This window comes from Symphalangus syndactylus, chromosome 17 (assembly GCF_028878055.3).
Source record: "Symphalangus syndactylus isolate Jambi chromosome 17, NHGRI_mSymSyn1-v2.1_pri, whole genome shotgun sequence".
Taxonomy (NCBI): domain Eukaryota; kingdom Metazoa; phylum Chordata; class Mammalia; order Primates; family Hylobatidae; genus Symphalangus; species Symphalangus syndactylus.
In genome coordinates this window covers 81,102,499-81,126,901 of record NC_072439.2, presented here as the reverse complement: position 1 = coordinate 81,126,901, position 24,403 = coordinate 81,102,499, and the positions used below count along the sequence as shown (strand labels likewise).

Genomic DNA, 24,403 nt, shown 5'->3' with positions numbered 1-24,403 from the left:
TTGAAAACTTTCCCAAAATGTTGACTGGAAAAGAATTTAAACTTATTTAAAGCTGCTATTGTATCTCTCTCTCTCTCTCTCTCTCTCTCTCTATATATATATATATATATATATATATGAATTTTAAATAAATACACTGAAAGAATAGAAACATATCAACACTATACTTAAGACATGTACTCTGCATTAGGTTTTAATTCCATGAATTCCTATTCATTTTTTATTTTTATGCATGAAATTTTACTAATGGAATTTACCATCCCTGTTTAGATTCTGCATTGATAACATATCCTGTTCAGTGTCATAACCCCTAATTATTAACTGTGTTCACCCCAAATAGATCCATTTATGATACGTGGAGAAAGAACTTGTTTTTCTTCTTGATCAATTTGTGCCTATATCAACTGATCACATTGTGCCTTGTTCAGAAAACGTAATCACAAGTTCTTTAAAAAAAAGTAATAAAACATGTAAAAGTCAGCCTGCATTTCAGAATCTAAGTCCCTTTTTAATTCCCAAAATACATGAAACACTATTTTCTTGGTATTTTCTCATGTACTTTGCTGCTTTAACAAAGATTAATCCATTTAAGTCTTAACTTTTAAAAAAATGTCTCAAGTGTCTTTATTTTTAGGTAGCATGAACATTTCAAGATAAAAGAAGACAGCTTGGTTCCTAACTGAGCCTGTCCTTCCTGACCTTGGTATTTATTTCATTCTTATATTTCTTTAAGAGTAAAGTAAGACCAAAGGAGGTATAGCTGCCCCCCAAAAATCACAGTTCTGTTTGATGCATCGTTTCCCTCAAGGAAAGAGAAGTTAACACCTGAACTATGTCAAGGAATTAATTGTTACTGATTTCTGTGTACAAATATTTTAAGTTGGGAGTGTTAAGAAAATTGCAATTTATATAGGAACTTCTTTTCCCTTTCTGAAGCCATTCTTTAGAAAAACATTCAAAATCTTATCATAATTCAGATATGGGAAGTTATTTTGCTTTATTTTAAAATGAATTAAGAACACGAATAATTTTTTAAAATCTATATTTGTTACAAAAAAAAAAAAAAGTAGCCGGGCGTGGTGGCGGGCGCCTGTAGTCCCAGCTACTCGGAGAGGCTGAGGCAGGAGAATAGCGTGAACCCGGGAGGCGGAGCTTGCAGTGAGCTGAGATTGCGCCACTGCACTCCAGCCTGGGCGACAGAGCGAGACTCTGTCTCAAAAAAAAAAAAAAAAAAAAAAAAAAATCTATATTTGTTTTAATGTGTAAGTCAAAGAAAATATCTGAGGCAAGTCTCAATCATTTTGTGAGGTTTATTTGCCAAAGGATGTTTGCCTGGGAGACAGGTCTGTGCCTTTCTCTGAAGATGATTTTGAGGGCTTCGGTATTTAAAGGGGAAAGGGCAGGATATTGGGAAATACACAATTTTCATGTGAGAAGTGGGTAGTGGAAAACAGTCATTCATGCCTTTGTCTCGATCAGTGAATCTGCATTTTTACATAAGACAACATAGACAAATAGGGCAGAGGAAGCAATCAGATATACATTTGTCTCAGGTGAGTGGAGGGATGATTTTTGAGTCCTGTCCTATATCCCCACACCTGTGAAGATAAGCTATCAATTCACATCACCATGGTGAGCTTCAACAGAACCGCTTTAGGGTAGAGATCTTAGGGCCCACAAGGATTTCCTCGTGGGCAAAGTGTGAGGGAGGTGTGTAGCTTTTCATCTTTGTAGCCATCTTTTTTAGGAGCCAAAATGGGAGGCAGGTTTGCATGACCCAGCTAGACTTTTCCTTTAGGCTTAGTGAGTCTGGGGTTCCAAGATTTATTTTCCTTTCAGAGATGTCTTTATGTGTAAGTATTTAGATGTTTTATCTCATCAGGAAGATTATATAAGTGCCAGTTTAGTGATTTTTAGGAAGTGATTAATGCATGAACACACGTTCTTGAACTTTCCTCCAGTCACACGATCTTAAACTGCTTGTGTAAATAAGAGCTTAGACCAGTGGATCTCAAACTCTAGAGAGCTTCAGACTCACCACGAAGACTTGCTAAAACACAGATTGCTGGGCTCTGCCCTCAAGGTTTCCAAGTCTGTAGTCCTGGGAAGGGATTTATAAATTTGCATTTCTAACAGGTTTCTACGTGATGCTGCTGCTGCGGGTCCCCACACTCTGAGAACCACAGATTGAAACTGTTTGGTTAAATTAATGGTTATCAACCCTGGTTCCGTCCTTACACACTTGAAGAGTCAAGGCCTTAGGGTGGGGGGGGGGGGATGGGTCACAGAGTCAGGTGCTGCTGATGTGGTGGGGCAAGTATTTAAATCTTCAGCATGTGGATGTAGTTGGAGAAAGCCCTTCAAATAATTGGTTGTTTTCTTCCTGTTCTCTCTCCCTTTGAAACCACTCTCCTCTACCTCAATATGAGAGTCCTGTTGCAAACGGAACAGTGCTCATGGATTGTTTTAGTCCTCTCCCAGAAAATAAAACACAGCCTTTATCAACAGTTGCCCCAGTGCTTCTTAAGGAGTTCAGTAGAGGAAGAAGTAGTTAAATTGAAGCATAACTGAGGTGCGAAGGCCAAGAAAGGACTTCCTTCTGGTCATTTCTTTTTCCATTTTTGTTTAGAGCACTATAGTATTAGATCTGTCGATTAATCACTGTAGATATTAGCCTGAGTAGTGTTCATGGTTATAGCTTCTTCGTATATTCCTCCTGCTGGGCCAAATTAACTTAAATTTCCAAAGACATCAAAAAATGCGTATTATTTAATTCTCAAAACAATCCCACAGGGGTAGCGATCCCCACTGCACAGATGAAGGAATGGAGACTTAGAGTAGTTAAAGAATTTCCGGGGTCACACTGTAAGTAGTCATCTCTGGCGCCATTAGGTTGTGTGAACTTGGCTAAGGTCTGTAACCTCCATGTGTAAAGTTTCCTCGTCTGTGGAATGGGAATGATACTGGTACCTACCTTCTGAAGTTGTTTTGAGAACTAAATAGTTACTACACAGAGTTGTGTACATACACGTAATAAATGCTCAGTAAATGTTATCTCTTGGTTGGCTAACTCCTAGTTAGTACTTTTTAAGTTCAGGGGTAATCCTGCCGTTTTTTTTTTTTTTTTTTTTTTTTTTTTTTTTTTTTTTTTTTGAGATGAGGTCTCACTCTGTTGCCCAGGCTAGAGTGCAGTGGCACAATTGTAGCTCACTGCAGCCTCGACCTCCAGGGCTCGAGTGATCTTCCCTCCTTGACCTCCCAAAGCACTGGGATTGCAGGCAAATGCCACCACACCTGGGTAATTTTTTAATTTTTTTTTTTTTTTCTGTAGAGATGGATATCTGCCATGTAGCCCAGGCTGGTCTTGAACTCCTGGCCTCAAGTGATCTGCCCACCTCAGCCTCCCAAAGTGCTGGGATTATGGGCATGAGCCACTGCACCTGGCCTATCCTGCCTTTGTGCCAGGCAGTCCTCCTCATGTGTATTACAGGTCAGTCTCCTAACAATTTAGAAACACCAAATACTCTTGAAAACTACAGGGTTTTTTTTTTCCTTTTCATAAATAATTTAGTGGCAAAACCTTATATGACCTGAACTCATTTGGTGGCACAGTGTGACCTGAACTATAACAACATGAAGCTATTGGTTAGTCTGTTTTTGTTTTTTTGAGACAGACTTGCTCTGTTGCCAGTCAGGAGTGCAGTGGTGCAATCTTCCACTTGCTGCAACCTCCGCCTCCCAGGTCCAAGCGATTCTTAGGCCTCAGCTTCCCGAGTAGCTGGGACTACAGGCTCACACCACCATGCCCGGCAGATTTTTGTATTTTTAGTAGAGATGGGGTTTCACCATGTTGGCCAGGCTGGTCTTGAACTCCTGGCCTCAAGTGATCCGCCTGTCTCGGCCTCCCAAAGTGCTGGGGTTATAGGTTCTTAGTCTGTTTTTTTCCTACCTCGTATAACATGCTTTACATTTTGCTTCAGAAATTTTAATTCTTGAGTCTGTGGGTGCTGCTCTGGGGTCTGATGGGTGTTATGCCAATACAATGAACATACCTTTCTAAAACCTAGAAACTTCCAAATTCTGAAATATATCTGGCCCTAGGGTTTAGGGTAATGGATTATGGGCCTATGTGTGTATGTATTTCTATGTCTGTCTTCCCTTTTAGACTGTAAACTCCTTGAGACCTGAGCCTAAGTTTTATTCATATGTAACCCCAGATCCTGGCACATTCAGTAAATATTTGGTGAGAGAATAAACCCTACCAGGACATAACAGTTAGGTGAAGGGAAATAGACTGGAGATCAGTGCCTTATTTATTTCCTGGAACACGAAACAGCCTGCCTTCAGTTCACAAGAGGTTGAATTGTTTTACCTTAGGGATACTTAAAAATGCTCAGTGTAATGAGTAACTTGGTAGCAAAACAAAAAACAAGATAAAAAACCAAAAGTTAATGCTGTATGCTACAATTTCAGCATCTGCAACTTCTATTTTCCTCTCTTATCCACTTGCCCCATGCAGCTGTACGGTTTTGACTAACTTCCTGAGAAAGAAAGCCACGTGGAGATGTCTGTGTATGGAATACTTGGGGTGGGTGGGCATGTGTGTTTTAAAATTTCTTGGTTAAAAAAAATCATAAAAGCTTTAAATATTGTACCTGATTAATTATGGTTTTTAAAAATTATTTTATAAAGTATAAGAAATGTAAATTTGTATTGCAAAAAGTAGAATACTAGAAAATTAATAAAAATTTAAAATTATGAATTGACTTTTAGAGAAGCAAAAGTAGTTTATACTTACATTTTTATTTTATTCATTTTATTTTATTTTTATTTTATTTTATTATTTTATTTATTTTATTTTATTTATGTTATGTTATGTTACGTTATGTTATGTTATTTTGAGATGGAGTTTCACTCTCATTGCCCAGGCTGGAGTGCAATGGCATGATCTCGGCTCACTGCAACCTCCGCCTCCTGGATTCAAGCGATTCTCCTGCCTCAGCCTCCCGAGTAGCTGGGATTATAGGCATGCCCCCAGCTAATTTTGTATTTTTAGTAGAGATGGGGTTTCTCCATGTTGGTCAGGCTGGTCTTGAGCTCCCGACCTCAGGTGATCCGCCCGCCTTGGCCTCCCAAAGTGCTGAGATTACAGGCGTGAGCCACTGCATCCGGTGTATACTTACATTTTTAAAGTACAATTTAAAATAACATTTTTTAGGCTTATATGAGCTTTCGTGATTGGTATGAAACTTAGTAGCTAAGAAATAGTTGTATTTTCTTGTCTTGTACAGATTAAAATGTGTTCATTACCACAGCAGTATAATTGTACAGCCTGCATAATGCCTTGCTTCAGTAAAAGTTCTGTGGACATTCTAAGACATGGAGTGAGAAGGCCATTTGAATTATGCAAGTGTATTTTTTTCCATTTATTTAACAAATTGGCTTGGATACAATGGCTCATTAGTATCTTTTGATATTTGTAACTGGTACAGCTGAACTCTTAAAACATAACTGATATGCTGCTTTCTGCTCAACAATGCTTTCACTATGTGATAGTTATTTAAAATGTGTTAAATGAATCAAATATTGATGTTGAAACTGTTTAGTCAAGAAGTTACAGTAACAAAATAAGAGCACTGTGTTTATGAAACAATTTCTATTTAGTTATTAGTTTAAAATTGCCTTAGTCAGCGATGTTAATGCCACTTTGAAGATTGTGATAAGCAGCTCCTCTGTGATCTTGAGCAAAAATCACTATTGGTTGAAATTCTTGGATGATTACATTGTCCCCTTCTGATTTTTTTTTTTTTTTTTTTGTAAAAGAAAGAGATGGTGTGTGTATCTCATATTCCTGTTTAGCTTTGCTTCCTCCCAAGAGGGAAGTTTCTTAACTAGCTTGATGAAGATAGAACCCTGGGACACATAAATCAATATTTAAATGAATGGAGGAGAAGGACCCACAAAGGTAAAAAGAAGGAATAAGTACAAGGATAATCAGAGAAGTATGGGTTCATGAAAGCCTTAGGAATAAAGTTTCAATAAGAAGGGAGGATCGTTAGATTGAGCAAAGAGGTCTTAAGATGCCCTTTGAAAAGAGGCCGTATGGCAGAGTGGTAAACAGCCTGGGTTTCAGAGTCATATGCCTGGATTCAGATGTGAACTCTGCCTCTTATCTTAAGCAAGTTATTTAACCTGCCTAAGCTTCATTTTCTTTTTTATTTTTATTTTATTCCATTTCATTTATTTTATTGTTCCCAGTGGACTTCAGGTACAAGAGTTGGATAAATTATAAATATACTCACCTTTGATTCCTATAGCACTCACTTTTATATATTTATGTTTGCTTGCTTATTTTATTTTTTTATTTTTAAGAGACAGGGTCTCATTCTGCTGCCCAGGCTGGAGTACAGTGGTGCAGGCATAGCTCACTGCAGCCTTGAACTCCTGGGTTCAAGCGATCCTCTTTCCTCGGCCTTTGGAGTTGCTGGGACTACAGGCGTCCACCACTCCGCTGCATCCAGCTTGTGTGCATTCTTTTTTTCTTTTCTTTTCTTTTTATGAGACAGAGTCTTGCTCTGTTGTCCAGGCTGGAGTGGAGTGGTGTGATCTTGGCTCACTGCAACCTCTGCCTCCCAAGTTCAAGCGATTCTCATGCCTCAGCCTCCCAAGTATCTGGGACTACAGGCACACACCACCACATCTGGCTTATTTTTGTATTTTTAGTAGAGACAGGGTTTCACCACATTGGCAGGTTGGTCTCAAACTCCTGGCCCCAAGTGATCTTCCCACCTCGGCCTCCTAAAGCGCTGGGATTACAGGTGTGAGCCACTGTGCCTGGCCCATTGCGTGCATTCTTAAGCAATGTATCATTTAGTTGTAGTTGTTTTTTGAGTTTTATAATGCCAGTATGTGTCTCCTGGAATTTTCTTTTTTTTTTCCAATATTATTTTAAGATTCTTCTATGTAGCATGTAACTGTAGTTCATTTGTTTTCACTGCTGTATAATAATTCACTGTGACAACACTACAGTGATCAGTTCTCCTGTCAGTGGGCATTGGTGTTCCAGTTTATTGTTATTATAAGTAGTGCTGTATGAACACTGTTCAATCCTGTGCACATGTACTATAGATTCCTTAGGGCTTAAATATCCAGAAACAGCATTGATTTGTCAGGTTGAAAGATATATGTGTTGTCACCTTTGTTAGATGTTGCCAAATTGCTTCCCCAAGAGTTGTCCCATTGAATATGTCCCATTTCTACAACCTTGCCAACCGTTGGTTGAGACGTAAAATGTTACTAATCTAATAGGCATGAAATTCTATCTTATTTTAATTTGCGTTTCCCTGATTCCTGAGGTTGAGTGTCTTTTCATTTGTATATGGTCCTCTGAAGCTTTTCCTGCTGTGGTTTGCCAGTTCATATCTTTGCATATTTTCCTGTTGGATTGTTAGTCTTTTTAATAATTCATTTGAAGTAATTACTTTAAAAATTCTAGATGTTAATTCATTATTTGAATTTTAGCTTAGAACTATCTTTTCTCAGTCTGTGACCTGTTTTATTTTTTGATGTTTTGTTCTTTTGAGATATCTATGTTCTTATCATAGATACCTTGTGTTTACCCAACTGAAGCTGCTTGCTTTTTTTTTTCCACCATTAGAGACAGGGTCTCTTTTTAAAATGTTTCCCAGGTTTGAGTGCAGTGGTGTGATTGTAGCTCACTGCCCTTCAAATTCCTGTGCTTAAGCGATCCCCCCACTCAGCCTCCTGAGTGGCTGAGACTAGAATTGTGGACCACCATGCCCAGCTGGAAGCTGCTAGCTCTTCTAGTTGATCTTTTCTCATCTCCCCAGTTTTCTCATATGTAGGAATAATTATAAAAATTGTCAGCAGTGGATGTGTCTGTGTGGTGGGGGTGGAGGGTACAGCTGGTCGTTGAACTGTTGGTAAGCCTTTGGGGAGATTCTGCTCCCCTATGTTGAAAGCTTTTGGGTATTTTTTTTTTTTTAAATAGCATGCTTGATGCCTCTTTGTCTTCATCTTTGGCGTTCATTTATCAGATCTGTGTTATTGGGAGAAGTCCCACTCAATTTTGTGTTTTGCCTGTAACTAGTGTAGATGAAAAACTTTCTGTCTGTAATCACTTCGTGTTTTTATCATTATTTCAGGAAAAGTCTGATCAGTGAGAAATGATTTTTTTGGTTTACTCCCTTCTCAGATTGGGCTCTTGATTATTTTAAACTTTAAGGAACACCGAATTAATTGATGCTGCAGTTAGTCTGCCTGGCTAAGACCCAATGAAGGATTTCTTCAGTAGTGGGTGACTGCCTTGCCAATTTCCACCCCCACCTCCACTTTCCATATTTTTCTTTTCCTCACATCACAAAGCTTCAGACATCCTTTTGCCACTTCCCTGATTTCTGTTTCTTATTAAACTATGGATGTAAAGGAACTGCAGGAGGGCAAGTGGTTAGATGACTTTCTTTCCTGCTGTCAAAATGTGTCCCTAAAGACCTTCCCTTCCTTGAATTTACGCATGCTTTAGATAAACAGCCTGAGGGAGCTACTTACTAAACTATACCTGATGTGATAGTATTGTTTCCAAGAATTAAAAATTTTTATAGTCATATTATGTACACACATGTCAATACAGTTTGGCCACTTTGGATCCTTACCTTCAAAACATATTTACTAGGACTTGCCATATTAGGCTTCACCTGGGGCATCCTATGGCCTTGTTCTACTGTAGTCAGCCTTTAGGTTTGTCTGAGAGTAGTTTATAATCTATTGGTCTGTGCTAGATTCATGCTTTATTGGTATTCTCAGGAATCCAACAGTTGTTGGCTGAGAAGAAAAGATCACCAAAAAATCTGTGTAATCAGAATGTTCTCTCTCCCAAGTGACAAAATGAATCAGTTGTGTTTTTTTTTAAAGAGTGAAAAGTTAGTTCCTCTTTTTAGCAGCAAAAAGGAAAGGGGAAAAAAGGGCAGCTTTGACATTTCTTTTTAGACATCCAAAGAAAGGTTGCGGTTGTCTGGCACAGGCATCACAAGGGTTCTGATTTTGCAGCTTAGCAGCATTTCTCAGCACCTTGCCTTATAACTACGCTCCCCTTCCATCAGGCCTGCCCAAACATAGCTGGAGGCTGCTGGACATGAGGTTGGAGAACTCAGAATTTCATGTGAGAAAGTGGGGTCATGTGTAGGCAGTTCTCTTTAAAAGTCCTTGGTGAGGGGAAGAAAAAAGACTGTAAGTGATGGTGCAATGTGGAGTCAAGGAATTTTTTCTTTTTTCTTTTTCTTTTTCTTTTTAAGGGAGGGACTTGGGCATATTTAGCTGCTGGTGGGAAAGACCCAATTGAAACTGAAAAGTTCTCCACAGATTGTTTGCTGGATGAGAGTGAGGGATTATAACTCTATAGTGGACAAATTAAGCTGTTAATAGCTGAACACACTGAGGAATCTTAGCTTCACTGATAGTAGCACAAAGAACCATTAAGTTCATCCTGATGTGCTACAGGATGAAGTCCACAGCATCACCTGGAAGGATTCTTGCCAAATATATTGAACCTGAATATAATCTGGCCGGTAGATCTAACTTCCTTCCAGTTTACAAGCAATCAGTAAAGAAGATAAACAAGTTAAACAGTACCATAAGAAGTAAACAGAATGGGGTACATTGTGTAGGACAAGTGATTTAGTCTTTTTTTTTTTTTTTTTTTTGAGAGTCTCACTCTTCACCCAGGCTGGAGTGCAGTGGTGCAATCTCGGCTCACTGCAGCCTCTGCATCCTGGGTTCAAGCGATTCTCCTGCCTCAGTTTCCCAAGCAGCTGAGATTACAGGCGTTTGCCAAGATGCCTGGCTAATTTTTTTGTATTTTTAGTAGAGATGGGGTTTTGCCATATTGGTCAGGCTGGTCTCAAACTCCTGGCCTCAAGTGATCCACCCGCCTTGGCCTCTCAAAGTGCTAGGATTATAGGTATGTGCAACTGCACCTGGCTGATGATTTAGTCTCTCTAATAAGTCAATGTCAGAAAGTGCAAAAGAGCAGGCAGGAGATGGATACTTCTAGATGGTGGGACAAGAGACATAACTAAATGTATTATATAGTTCTTAATTGGATCTGGATTTGCATAAATCAGATGTAAAAAGACATTGGTGGAAGAGTTGGGGAAATTTGAAAATCTACTGAGTTTTGGATATTAAATAATTTCTGTTAATTTTGGTAGTTATGATAATGGTATTGTGGTTTGGTAGATACTGAAATATTTAGGGCTAAAATGTCTTGATGTCTGTAATTGACTTTAAAATACCTCAGCAAAAACAAAAGATAAAGCAAATACAGCAAAAAAAAAGTTAATATTTTGTAAACCTATGATGAATATTAGGGTTGTTCTATCTTTCTCTGTGTTAGAAAATTTTATAAATAAAAAGACTAAAAAGAGAAAAGTGTAAGAGATTGAATATACTGGAAGTATAAGATTACTTAAAAGGTGAGAGTTTAAATCACTGGTGGAGGGGCTGGGCATGGTGGCTCATGCCTGTAATTTTAGCACTTTGGGAGGCCAAAGTGGGAGGACCAGTTGAGGCCAGGAGTTCAAGACCAGCCTGGGCAACATAGCAAGACACTATTTCTCAAAAAAAAAAAAAAAAAAATTAGCCAGGCATGATAATGCATGCCTGTAGTCCCAGCTACTGGGGGAGGCTGAGGTGGAAGAATTCGGTGAGCTCAGGAGTTTGAGGTTACAGTGAGCTATGATTGTGCTGCCGCACTCTGGCCTGGTTGACAGAGTGACACCCTGTCTCAGAATGAATGAATGAATGAATCACCAGTGGAGGAATTGGCCCAAACAGGAAATAAGTCAGCTATTCTATTATAATAGGAAGGGCCAGGTACAGTGACTTATGCCTATGATCCCAGCACTTTGGAAAGCTCAGGTGGGGGGATCGCTTGAGCCCAGGAATTTGAGACAAGCCTGGGCAACATGGCGACCCTGTCTCTACCAAAAAAGAAAAAAGAAAATTAGCTTGGCGTGGTAGTGCCCGCCTGTGGGCCCAGCTACTTGGGAGGCTGAGGCTGGAGGATTGCTTGAGCCTGGGAGGTTGAGGCTGCCGTTAACCACCACTGCACTCCAGCCTGGGCAGCAGAGTGAGACCTTGTCTGTCTGTCTGTCTGTCTGTCTCTCTGTCTCTCTGTCTGTCTCATTCACACACACACACAAAGAAGGAAGATGAGGAATATAATGAGTCAGTTATGTATGTATAGCTTTGTATATCTAGTAGTGGAAGTTTGAAAAAGTTCATGTTTGATGGCTTCTACTTTATGATATAGACGGCAGGGTTGTCTGCTGCATGAGGGCTTGTGAGAAGGTCAAAATTTTGAAAAGATTGCAAAGGAATTTAAATATTTGATAGCAAAAGCAGAAGCAGTGCATACAAAGCTGTGTAGGGTTGCCATGTAGTTTTGAGGGCCCAGTTGAGATTGGTGATGTGAATTTGTAGTAGAACTGATATGTCCCATTGTTTGACTTTCTCAATCAATGTTTGGCCACTTGAGTGCTGGCTGAAAGAAAGTAGGTAGCTGATTTCATCCAGGGTTTTGCTTTCGTTGTTGAGTGTGACAACATGGAAGGGCAGGCAGGCTAGGGTACTGTGAAAAGGCTTGAAGTGCTGGACCTAGAATGCCTGATGAAGTACTGGATGAAGCCTGGTTAAGAAGGGATGAGCCACAAACTCACTATTTTCCACATTGGACCCCTCATCTTTTTTCTTGTGAACCCTATATCCGTGACTGCAAAGGGCCTGGGATCTTTACCTACTTACAAGCGAATAAATGAGTCTGTTACTGTTTGATGAGACTCCTTGGTCAGAGACAAAAGATTTTGTTACTCATGGTGAGTAGCATGGTGTGATGCTGCTTTGTGTTGATTCCCTGTGTTCCCCAGTGCCCACAGGGTGACACAGGTAGGCCCAGATGGATGCTGCACATGCACTGGATTTCATCACAACCTACAGACACTGAACTTGGGGGTTTTACCCCTTTTACAGTAAATAGAAGCCATTCTGCTCTTCATCTCATGAGGAGACATTGTCTTATTCCTTGAGGTTGCATGTTGCAAAACAACCCTGAGAGATGGCCCAAGTAACAGCCACTAGGGACTTGTGTTCTTGGCATTCCCAGCCAGAATGTGCAGGAAGGGCCAAAGTCTGTGACAGATTGCCTCGCCCATCATCGCATCAGTGCCCCGTCCACGGAGTGATGGTGTTGAGGGAACTGCTTTTTCTTTGTTTCCCATTCCTATTCATGGTACCTCCATCCTTAGGGGCACTCAGTCTGGAAATTCTCATTCATTTGGTACAGATCATAGTGTATCCTAAGTAACTCTTATTACAGGTAACTCCTGCTTTAGAAGGTCACTGGTGTGTGTGTGTGGCTTTGGGGGAAGGACAGCAGTAGGATGGGTAACAGGTAATTTTTAATAAGCTGAAAAGTTCTGAGACCCAGGCAGGGCTCAGCGGCTCATGCCTTTGGTCCTAGTGCTTTGGGAGGCTGGGGTAGGAGGGTCACTTGAACCCAGGAGTTCAGGACCAGCCTGGGCAATATAGCTAGAACCCCATCTCTACAAATAATAACAATAATAGTGATAATAATAACTGCAAATTTTTAAAAAGTCCCGAGGCCCTTTAGGGTCCCTTGATAGTTCTTTCTAGTATGTTAGTAGGAGGGATGTAAACTAGTTCTGCTTACCCAAAATTTTTTGGGACCGTAAAAATAAAGAGGTATCAAAATCAGAGTTTCTAGGACTTTTGGGGCAGGGATATCTCAGGAATGGTCAGCAAGGGCAGCTAAGGTTGTGACTTTAAGGAGCCTGCATGCTGCTTGTCTTCACTTCAGCAGAATGGTATTCCAGACCAGCTGTAATCTATCCAGTCTGGCCCTCTCTGAGATGCATACTAAATTGTTAAACAATCAAACTTTATCGGAGAATGGTTAAGACTCATAAATAAAAGATGGAAAATTTGGATAAACAGAGAAATATGCCACAATATTAAATTGGAAATGGAATATTAGAATGATTTTAGTTCTTCTGGAACTGTTTTATACCTTAATGCCATTCCAGTCAATCCCAATACATTGATTTTTTAATTGGACAAAATAAATACAAAATGAATTCTGAAAGAATAAATAGATACTGGTTTCTTTTTTTTTGTCTGAACATAATAAACAGATATTTGTACCATAGTTGATGTGATTGTAGGATAGACACCAAAACCAAATTCTCTCTCATGAGGGGAATCAATCTTTTGTATGAATTTGGACTTAAGACAGTCCTTTTGGGCTAACAGTCTTGACCTAAAAAGATATAAGCTTGGGTTTTGTACTTAGGGAAGCAGAAAAAGTCATTCTGTAGAAAGAAAAAAAACAAGGAAGATAAGAGAAAAGAGACCAGGACAGGTAGAGAAAGAATACTCCCAGTTTCTAGCCTCTAGTGTCTTTTTGAGGTAGTAATATTCCTGTCTTTTGGTTCTGTGATTCATGCTAAATCCTTAGAATGAATATTCCTTTATTTGTTAAGCTATTTCAGCTTGCTTTATTTACTGGAGACCAGAGTATCTTAAGTGATGGGGATACAACAAAGAATAAAGCAAACAGAGACCCTACCTCAAGGAACTTTACATCTTTTTTTTTTTTTTTTTTTTTTTTTTTTTTTTTTTTTTTTAAAGCCAGAGTCTCGCTCTGTCACCCAGGCTGGAGTGCAGTGGTGTGATCTTGGCTCACTGCAGCCTCCTCCTCCCAGATTCAAGCAATTGTTTTGCCTCAGCTTCCCGAGTAGCTGGGATTAGAGTCATGTGCCACCACACCCAGCTAATTTTTGTATTTTTGGTAGAGAAGAGGTTTCGCCATGTTGCCCAGGCTGGTCTTGAACTCCTGGCCTCAAGTGATCCACCCACCTTGGCCTCCCAAAGTGATGGGATTACAGGCGTGAGCCACCACACCCGGCCCTTTACATCTTATCAGAGGGAAAGAGATCACAAGTAAGTAAATACATGCTGTTGGTGTTGAGTCTCATAGTGAAAAACAAGACAGGGTAAGAGGAGCATGATTGGGTGCATGTGTGCTATCAGCAAAGGTCCCACTGAGAAGATCACGTTTGGGCAGATTTAGTAAGGGAGCAAGGGATTAAAATATCAGGACAAGAGCTATCCAAGCAGAGGCAGGAGCAAATGCAAAGACACTGAGACTGGGGCCTGCTTAGCATGTTCAAGGAACATCAGAGAAGTCTTTGAACAACTGGAACAGAGTGAGTGTGAGAGTGATAGATGAGGTCAGAGGGGTGTGTGTGTGTGTGTAATGATACAGGGCTCTGTGGGTCAAAATAGAGTTTAGTGGAGTGGAAAACCATCGGAGGATTTAAAGTGACTTGTATTTTAAAAGAATCTCTAGTTGCTCTAATTAGACCAGAGAGTGGTCGAGGGCAGTAGAAAGGAGACCAGGTGAGATGATCATGGTGGTGTGGACCCAGACAGCAGAAGTGGAGGATATCAGAATTAGAACCTGGATAATTTTTTAAGGAATAACTGACATGATTTGCAAATGGATTCGATGGGGAGGGTATGATTAAAACAGGACTTCTCCCAGATTTTTAGCTTAAACAATTCTAAATAAGGATGGACTTGCCGTTTCCTGAGATGGGGAAGGCTTGGGGGTGGGGTGGGTTTCAGTTTTGAGGTACTGTGTTAGGTGCCAATCCAGACATCCAAGTGGGGAAGTCTCTTGGTGTCCTCTGAACTATTATAAAATATTTCTCACTGGACTCCATTCTGGTGCTAATTCCCCATAATTCAGCCTTGAATACTACAACTTGGAATTTCTCCTCCATCCTCTGATCATGTTCTTGTATAAAACCCTTCAGTAAATAATCTCAATCTGTATTTACTAAGCATCTGTAAATTCCCTTAATAATTGACTACCTCCGTTGAATTTCAGAAGGTCCAAAAAGAAGTTATATGTCAGTATTGTAAAAGCAGATTAAGATGTAAATAGAGAGCTGAATCTTTCTCGTTCTCTGTTTTTTAACAGCTGTTTTCACTCATTAGCTCCTGAGGTAAACAAATTGAAAAAATGAGCGAACTGGAACAGTTGAGGCAAGAAGCAGAACAGCTGCGGAATCAGATTCAGGTAAAACCTTTTCAAAATGTTAACAGTACCAGGAATCTACAAAATTTGCCTATTAGTTTATCAGTCTATATTAAATGATTTCTAAGGCTAGAAATGGTCTTTTTCTCTCACATGTGAAGTAAGAACTGAGGTCTATTTGTGTTTATCATGTCTCGAAAGAACTCTTCAAAATTCATTGCGAACAAGTACCTATGTAGAAGAATGGCCTCTATGAAAGACAGACATAATTCTCTTTTTATTTACATGCCTAGAATCATAGATTTTTGGTACAAAACAATAATGTAGATAGTGTCACAATATAGTGTCACACTAGGAAAATATTAATCTGTACATTAGATTGCAGAAAATCATTAGGCTGGGCACAGTGGCTCATGCCTGTAATCCCGCCACTTTGGGAGGCTGAGACAGGTGGATCACCTGAGGTCAGGAGTTCCAAGACTAGCCTGGCCAACATGGTGAAACTCTGTCTCTACTAAAAATAGAAAAATTAGCCAGGCGTGGTGGTGTGCACCTGTAACCCCAGCTACTCGGGAGGCTGAGGCAGGAGAATGGCTTGATCCCTGGAGGTGGAGGTTGCAGTGAGCTGAGCTCGTGCCACTGCACTCCAGCCTGGGTGACAGAGTGAGACTCTGTCTCAGAAAAACAAAACAAAACTATCAGTGGCAGAATCAAAACATGTCTGACACCTTTTACTCTTGGAATCAACTCAAAACAGTAGGGATAAGAAACAACTACAAACTCCATCTTTAACAAAATTAAAAGACACTAGAACTTCAAAGTGTAATGGATGGAGAGGAGTTGCCAAATGCAGTGAAGCAGCAGCACGTGGGGAGGCTCTGAGAGGAGGCGTCTGCGTGGGGAGCACTCTCTAAGAGACAGCACCACGGTCCCTTCTTTGGAACAATGGGAACAGATGCTTCCTTGGACTTCATTAGCACTGCGAAATATCAAGGAAGGCAGAGCTAAAAATGAAAGGATATAGACATGCCATCTTGTAGGAAGCCTGGTGGTAAGCAGGGTGGAGGAAAGAGGCTTTGAGTTGTGAGTAGCCTGGCAGCTGCCTACTTCTTTTCCCAGAGAAAAGTAAAGGCTAAAGCAACGTACAAGGGTAAGGAGGGAGAATCTCATAACTTGGAACACAGCTGCTGCTTTTCCCAGTTTGAACCTCTCACAATAGCCGTTTCTGAAGAATTTGCCTAATTTAAAAGTGAAGAGTAGGCTGGGTGCAGTGGCTCACGCCTGTAATCCCAGCACTTTGGAAGGCTGAGGTGGGAGGACTGCTTGAGACAGGAGTTGAAGACCAGCCTGGGCAACATAGGGAGACTTGTCTCTACAAAAATAAAAAAACATTAGCCGGGTGTGGTGGCTTGTGCCTGTAGTCCCAGCTACTCAGGAGGCTGAGACAGGAGGATTGCTTGAGTCCAGGAGTTCGAGGCTGCAGTGAACCATGATCACACCACTGCATTCTAACTGGACAAGAGAGCAAGACCCTGTCTCCAAAAATAAAATCTCTACAAAGATGATACAAGAAAAGAGAAGAAAAGATTAGGAAAAACAGGGATGGGTGAAGAACATTCACCAGAAAAGTGTTGATTCTGAGTGAAGTCATAAGCAGATAGACTTATTGCCAGGAATTCAAGGAAGTTAATTATTTAGATGTGAATAAGAATTATGCGTTGAAACCTTAGGTATCTGAACAAAGCTTTCAGAACAAAGGAGAGATTTATTTTGCCTGGGATAATCACAGAAGGCCTCACAGGCTCATCTCTGAATTCGATGTTACTGCACCCACTAGAAGGGATTTCTGCCCTCTCTACTTTGTGTCACTTACTCCGGATGCTGAGCAGGAGCAGCTCTTTGGCTAAACCATGTGGCCACACGCCCATCTCATTTAATCCTCACCCCCGACTCTGCGAAGTCGTTGGTGTTACTTCATTTAATAGTTCAGGAAGCTGAGGCTCAGTGAGATTAAATAAGTTGCCAAGGTAACAGAGCCAGGATTCAGACCAGGTGTGTTCTGCTAGAACTTAAAGTTGGTTCTCCCAACCGTAGTTATTCATATCCTTTCCTGCGACCTGTGCTGTAGCCATACTAGTCTGGTTCCCTGAACACGCATTACTCTTTCTCATCTGTTACCTTTTATCAAATTGTTCCCTTGGCCTGGAATTATACTACCTCTGAGCCACTTTTTCTCTTTGGAAATCCTATCCGTTGAGTCCTAATCCTCCAAGAGCCCTCCACTTGGATTTATTTATTTATTTTATTTTATTTATCAGAGTGAGACGGAGTCTCAGTCACCCAGGCTGGAGTGCATTGGTGCGATCTCTTCTCACTACAACTTCTGCCTCCCAGGTTCAAGCGGTTCTCCTGCCTCAGCATCCTGAGCAGCTGGGTCTATAGGCGCACACCACCACGCCCAGCTAATTTTGTATTTTTAGTAGAGACGGGGTTTCACCATGTTGGCCAGGGTGGTCTCGATCTCTTGACCTCATGATCCACCTGCCTTGGCCTCCCAAAGTGCTGGGATTACAGGCGTGAGCCACCATGCCCAGCCAAGTTTCTTAACTTCATTGATGATCATTATCTTCGCTGTGAAGCAGGAGTACCAGTACCCCACTTTATATGTTTCTGCAGAGGATTAAGTGAAATAACACATAGAGGACTTAGTCTGCTGCCAGCAAGTGGCAGTTTTTTACTCGTACAGCATGTTGGACTTCTGTTATAGAGCTGATCACGGTCTGCCGTGTGTTGTAGTTCCTTGTGCACATTTGTACCTACTGCTTGTACCTAGATGGATAATTTTGTGTCTTAATCATCTCCATATCTCACTAGCATCCCAAGCACAATGTCGTGGGCAAGGTGCTCACCAAATCTGCTCCTCCCATGATTTCAAGTAACCACATTTATGTAAAATACTAGGTACTTTTCTTAGTTTAATTGTCACACTAACTTTAAAAATCTTTCCGGCTGGGTGCGGTGGCTCACACCTGTAATCCCAGCACTTTGGGAGGCTGAGGCGGATGGATCACGAGATCAGGAGATCGAAACCATCCTGGCTAACATGGTGAAACTCCATCTCTACTAAAAATACAAAAAAAAAAAAAATTAGCCGGGCATGGTGGCAGGCGCCTGTAGTCCCAGCTACTCGGGAGGCCGAGGCAGGAGAATGGCATGAACCCGAGAAGCAGAGCTTGCGGTGAGCCGAGATGGCGCCACTGCATTCCAGCCTCGGCGACAGCGAGACTCCGTCTCAAAAATAAAAATCTTTCCTTCCTTCCTCCTCCCATCCAGAAATATAATCTAACTATATTTTTACCTTAGTATAGTGTAAATACATGATATGATAGAAATGTATGTTATGTATTGTAATAGATGATTTGTTTTAAATTTTAGAGAAAACAGATTTTGTTTTCTTGTGTAATTGTTATGTCTTTGATTTGGAAAAAAGTATGTATCATCTTTCTTTTGCACAAAGATCTTACCAGATTTTGTATTTCTTGTGGTGCTGGACAGTATGGAATTCAGCCTTTAAGTGGGAATATTTTTTATATTCTGGTTTTTTTGTTTTGTTTTGTTTTGCTTTTTTTTTTTTCCAGAGACAGGGTCTCACTGTTTTGCCCAGGCTTATCTAAAACTCCTGGGCTCAAGTGATCCTTCCTCCTCGGCCTCCCAAAGTGCTGGGATTATAGGCATGAGCCATCACGCCTGGCCTTATATTCTGTTTTATAATGGATAATAGTGTTCATAAGAGAGAGTTCTCAGTGTAAATAGAATCTTTGCATAATGTAATTTTGCACATAACTGCTGCTGACATATTTGTAGAATTCTTGTATTCCAACATGATATTTTAATTTTCATTACCAATTTTCACCGTAGTTGGATAATTTCCATTTGCAGTTTTTAAATTGTGTTACTAATATGAATGTAAGCTCAATGAGGGCAGAGATTTTTGATGCCTGTTGGTGCCTAGAATAGTGCCTGACACATAGTGTTCAACCCAGTTTTTTTTTAACAACTAACTAAATTAAAAAAGATAGTCTCAACAATGATAGTTCATTTTCATAAAGCTGGAAGTCAACCTTTTTTAAGAATTTGGTCTTCAGCTCTACCATTTTTGGAACATGGTTCAGGCCCATCACTGTCATTTCTGGAAACTCTTCATTATAGGAAAGTGGGCTACATTATTCCTTACCAGATGAGGTCTTTAAACCCACAGTTTGGGTAGGAATGAAATAATCAAATCATATGTTTTGTGCAACTACTTGTGAACACCCTTACTTAGAAATATTCTGAGTGGTTATAAATAGGTTGAAAGGGCCAGAAAGATCATGTCTGCCATCCAGTGTTTGCTGGGAGCTGAAGCAGGCATTTTTCCCTTGGCTGACTGGAACAAGTTGTCCATTTGGGACATTTATTCAGCATACATTGTGTGCCTTCTCCTTGCCCAGGAGTATGCAAATACTTAAACACTGTATAGAAAAAACAAAATTGAAGAGGATACTTCTATAACCTTTGTGGAAAAAAGCTTAAGCCTAGCAGGAAGGATTTAATTTCATTTCTTATTTTTCTATGTATATAAATCCTCTAAATTTGTTAACTGATAAATTTGAAAAAAAAAAAACTAAAGTTTGGTTTAAAACTTTTTTTTATTAAATATGTTCTTTGCAGTCTTTAATTTTTTGTTAATTTTTGCTTCACCGTCTTCCTTTTGATAATCCTTTTCAGTTTGTATTGACGTCTCTCGAATTTTGTTCAGAAGAGGCAAATCCATAGAGAAAGAAAGTAAATTAGTGATTGTTAAGGGCTGTGAGAGAAGAAGGAATTAGGAGGTACAGGGTTTCTTTTTTGGGGTGATGTAAATGTTCTGTAATTAGTGGTGATGGTTACACAACATTGTGATACTAAAAACCACTGGATTATATGCCTTAAAATGGTTAAAACGGTTCGATTTAGGTTATGTGATTTTTATATCAATTTAAAAAATTTTAAAGATGTGGTACAGTGAAAAGTAGATTCACAAATCTACGTTTTCAATAAAAGTATCACTTTAGTCATTCCACAGGCTTCTAAATGCATTATAATCATCTTTCTTTACTTCAGGATGCTCGGAAAGCATGTAATGATGCAACGCTTGTTCAGGTAAAGTTTTGTTTTTCTTTATTTCATTTTGGTAACTCATAAAATAATTTGACATAGAGGCAAATGACATTCAGATTCTTGCATTAGTACTTAATTGAAAAAAGTTAAATGAAATCTCTGTGTAAAAGCACTTTGTAATTTGTCAAATGCTATACAGTGCGAGTGCTTTTTAAAATATTTTGTTAAAATAGATGTCTATGGAAAAATAAATGCTATAAAAATATACCAGCTATATCAACATGGTGAAACCTCATCTCTACTAAAAATAAAAAAAATTAGCTGGGCATAATCCCAGCTAGTTGGGAGGTTGAGGCAGGAGAATTACTTGAACCCAGGAGGCAGAGGTTGCAGTGAGCTGAGATTGCACCATTGTACTCCAGCCTGGGTGACAGAGTGAGACTCCGTCTCAAAAAAAAAAAAAAAAAAAAAAAAAAAAAATATGTATATATACACACACATACATACACACACACACATATATATATATATACAGGTATATATATATATTCAAGGCCAGGCACAGTGGTTCATGCCTGTAATCCCAGTACTTTGGGAGGCCGAGGTGGGAGGATCACTTGAGGTCAGGAGTTTGAGGCCAGCCTGGCCAACATGGTGAAATCCCGTCTCTACTAGAAAAAAAAAAAATACGAAAATTAGCTGGGCAACGTGGTGCCTGCCTGTAATCCCAGCTACTTGGTAGGCTGAGGCGGGATAATCGCTAACCTGGGAGGCAGATATTGCAATGAGCCGAGATCACACTACTGCATTCCAGCGTAGGAGACAGAGTGAGACTCTGTCTCAAAAAAAAAAAAAAAAAAAAAAATTATATATATATATATGTGTATGTATATATATGTATGTATAGATTCATATAGTTTATGCTTCTTTTTAAATAGTTTCTGATTCTCTTTGGTATACCCTGATTAGGTGGTTTTTTCCTTATGAAAACTCTTAGGTTGGGAATGAGATAGTAAGAGGGGTTAAGAAGACTAATATTTTTTAAAAATCTTGGGAAGGCTTCATGTTTAATTAATATTGATCATTATTATTAAGGAAGTATTTTATGTGCTCTACAAATATAAAATTGGCTTTCTTACAGTTAAAATTATAAATGTTTACTGTGATCATTTGCCACTAGATTTTTATTTGTGGCTGGTTTTCTACTAAAGCCTAGAGGTATATCTATTCTTTTTAGTTAATAGTCTGCAGAAGGCATTCTTATTATATATTTATGTTATTTATAATAGCACATAGGATTATTTTAAACTAATCATAATTTTCATGAACATTGATCCCATAACAGCTCTGTGGAATTATATACATTAAATTACCTTCAATTACTATACATGTACTTTATGTTTGCTTTTTTGACCCTTCACTGTTTCTAGTTCAAGTTTTCTCATGAACTATGACTAAGGTAAAGAATAACATTTTTGTTGCTTTCAAAAGATTACATCAAATATGGACTCCGTGGGTCGAATACAAATGCGAACAAGACGTACACTGAGGGGCCACCTAGCTAAAATCTATGCTATGCATTGGGGATACGATTCCAGGTTTGTACCTGTCATTACCTGTTATTTTTAAACTGTTGCAGAATTATTTTCATTAAGAACCATCATTTGCATTTTCTTTGTTTAAAAACAGAATATATTCATGAAGCGTTTGTAGAAAATGCATCTCAGATGAACATGTTGCTTTCAATAAGAATATTAATTGACTCTTTAAAAGTTTAAACATTTTTAATATGGAATCCAGGACAGCTGTTTAGAAGAGGATTTTTTTTCTTTGCAGTGGGACATTGCAGACATTCTTTGTTTTTTAAATATGCACAAAGCGTTTTTACTGTATATGAAGCTTGAAATTTCAGTTCATAAGCAAATACTTATTGAACATCTACGTGCAAGTTTTTGGATATTGCTATAGTTTCTTATTACATAAATTCGCAAATAATGGAAATTACACGAAACAAAGGTATTTGTACTGAATACATCTTTTACTCCCTCAACTGCATCATGGAAAGGTGTGTGCTTGAATGTGCAAGCTGACCATCTGCAGGTGCACAGGCACACGCACAGCTGCCACCTGGCCTGCAGTTAGATCGATTGCTCATCACTGTCATTCACTATGTGTATAAGGCTATACAGCAGAGCCTATGCTTTTTCCATTGTCTGGCAATAGCAGGTGTGTCTGCTGCCACAGTGGTTTACTTGTTCCTTTGATTTGGTTAATCTTAATGGGAAATGGCTAAACCAAGAAACTTCTATGTTTTAATAGAAGTTGCACATTTATTCTCTTCTCCCAGGAGACACTAAAATTGTAAAGTAGAAGAAGCCTCAATTGTTGCTCTAATTGGGATATTTGACCACAATAATATAGAACATGTGCCTCTCAGGAAGGGATACATAAAATTATATAATTGACAACTGACATAATGTCTTCATCTTTTTCTTTTCTTTTCTTTTCCTTTTTTTTGAGACAGAGTTTCACTCTTGTTGCCCAGGCTGGAGTACAATGGCGCAGTATCGGCTCACTGCAACCTTTGCCTCCCAGGTTCAAGGGATTCCCCTGCCTCAGCCTCCCAAGTAGCTGGGATTACAGATATCCACAAGCACGCCTGACTAATTTTTGTATTTTTAGTAGAGAGGGGGTTTCACCATGTTGGCCAGCCTGGTCTTGAACTCCTGACCTCGGGTAATCCAACTGCCTCAGCCTCCCAAAGTGCTGGGATTAATCGGATGTGAGCCACCGCACCTGGCCGAATGTCTTATTCTTTTTCTTAAAGGAGTTGAAGATAAAAATAATTTACCTGTTGATAAAGCAAATTTTTAACTCAAAATGTAATAACTTGAAACAATGTTTATGGTTCTTGCTTTCCTTAAACGTTTTCTCAAGACTGTTAATCTTCATAGAAAAATGAAAACATCATCCAGGAACCTATCTCACGTAGTCTTCCCACCCATCCTTGTTATCAGTCCATTACTTAATGTTCTCCTCAACTCTTATGCTGATGATGCCAGTTGATTTCTAAAGAATTTTCTTTAGATTCCATCCTATACCCCACTATCAGATAGATCTTCCCTTTTGTAAAACCTTGTAGTGATTGCTACCCAAGAACCTGATAATGTTATTTACCTCTAGGGAAAGGAACTGGGTGGCTGATGATAGGCCCAGGAAGGTGCTTTTTTAATTTTCTTCTGGATATCCTTTTTTATTTTTTGAATTTTACACCATGGTGAAAAATAAAAATTTCAAACAAGGCTGGGAATGGTGGCTCATGCCTGTATTCCCAGAACTTTGGGAGGCCAGGCGAGTGGATCACTTGAGGTCAAGAGTTTGAGACCAGCCTGACCAACATGGTGAGATCCCATCTTACCAGTCGTGATGGTGCGCACCTGTTATGCCAGCTATTCGAGAGGCTGAGGCGGGAGAATCACTTGAACCTGAGAGGCGGAGGTTGCAGTGAGCTGAGATCGCGCCACTGCACTCTAACCTGGATGTCACAGTGAGACTCTGTCTCAAAAAAAAAAAAAAATCCAAACAATACAAAAAATTTAGTGGCTAAAATTACTTAGGAGTTCATACTCTTTAGTTTAACAAAGCTTTCTGCAGTTTAAGCCCAGTCTGCTTTTCTCAACTTATTTTTCCGTTTTCTCACAAACTGTACTACTGGAAGACTCACAATTCCTGAAACACTGAGTGTATTTTTCTGCCTGTCATTGATCTTACGTAGCTTTCTCCTAAAATACAGCCTTTTCTCTATCTTTAGCTCTCAACATTTTCTTTCAAGACTCATCCCCTTGTGATTAACTCAGCTAAGCCATTGTTCCTCCTTTACTCTCCTGTGGCATTTATTTTATACCCCTCTTCTAACAGTTTTTACTTGATTTAATATAAATATGAGTAAATGTCTTATCTTCACCAGATGGTAGAGGCCTCAAGAGCAGATGTATCCTGCGTTGTACCTCTAGTATTGTCATATTCTCAGACTCTCAACTGGTGTTTTTAGATTGAATGAAATATGGTCGTTAGGCTTCTATGTACATTCTTGTCATTAAATTTAAGTAAGTCAGTAAGTACTAAACC

The 24,403-nt window shown here is 39.5% G+C and overlaps 1 protein-coding gene across 4 annotated transcripts in view; it reads left to right on the top strand.

Moving 5' to 3' along the window:
• Positions 1–24,403, top strand: part of GNB4 (G protein subunit beta 4) — a 56,249-nt gene that overhangs the window by 10,745 nt on the left and 21,101 nt on the right. Inside the window, exons 1-4 of one of the 4 annotated variants that reach the window (XM_063621833.1) lie at positions 3,469–3,490; positions 15,080–15,178; positions 20,279–20,317; positions 21,767–21,873. In XM_063621833.1, the coding sequence (XP_063477903.1) occupies positions 15,122–15,178; positions 20,279–20,317; positions 21,767–21,873 (203 nt within the window). In that variant the 5' untranslated portion in view covers positions 3,469–3,490; positions 15,080–15,121. Of the gene's footprint in view, positions 1–3,468; positions 3,491–13,873; positions 14,035–15,079; positions 15,179–20,278; positions 20,318–21,766; positions 21,874–24,403 lie in introns of those variants that run through there. The other 3 variants (XM_063621831.1, XM_063621832.1, XM_063621834.1) reach the window with 3 other exon arrangements.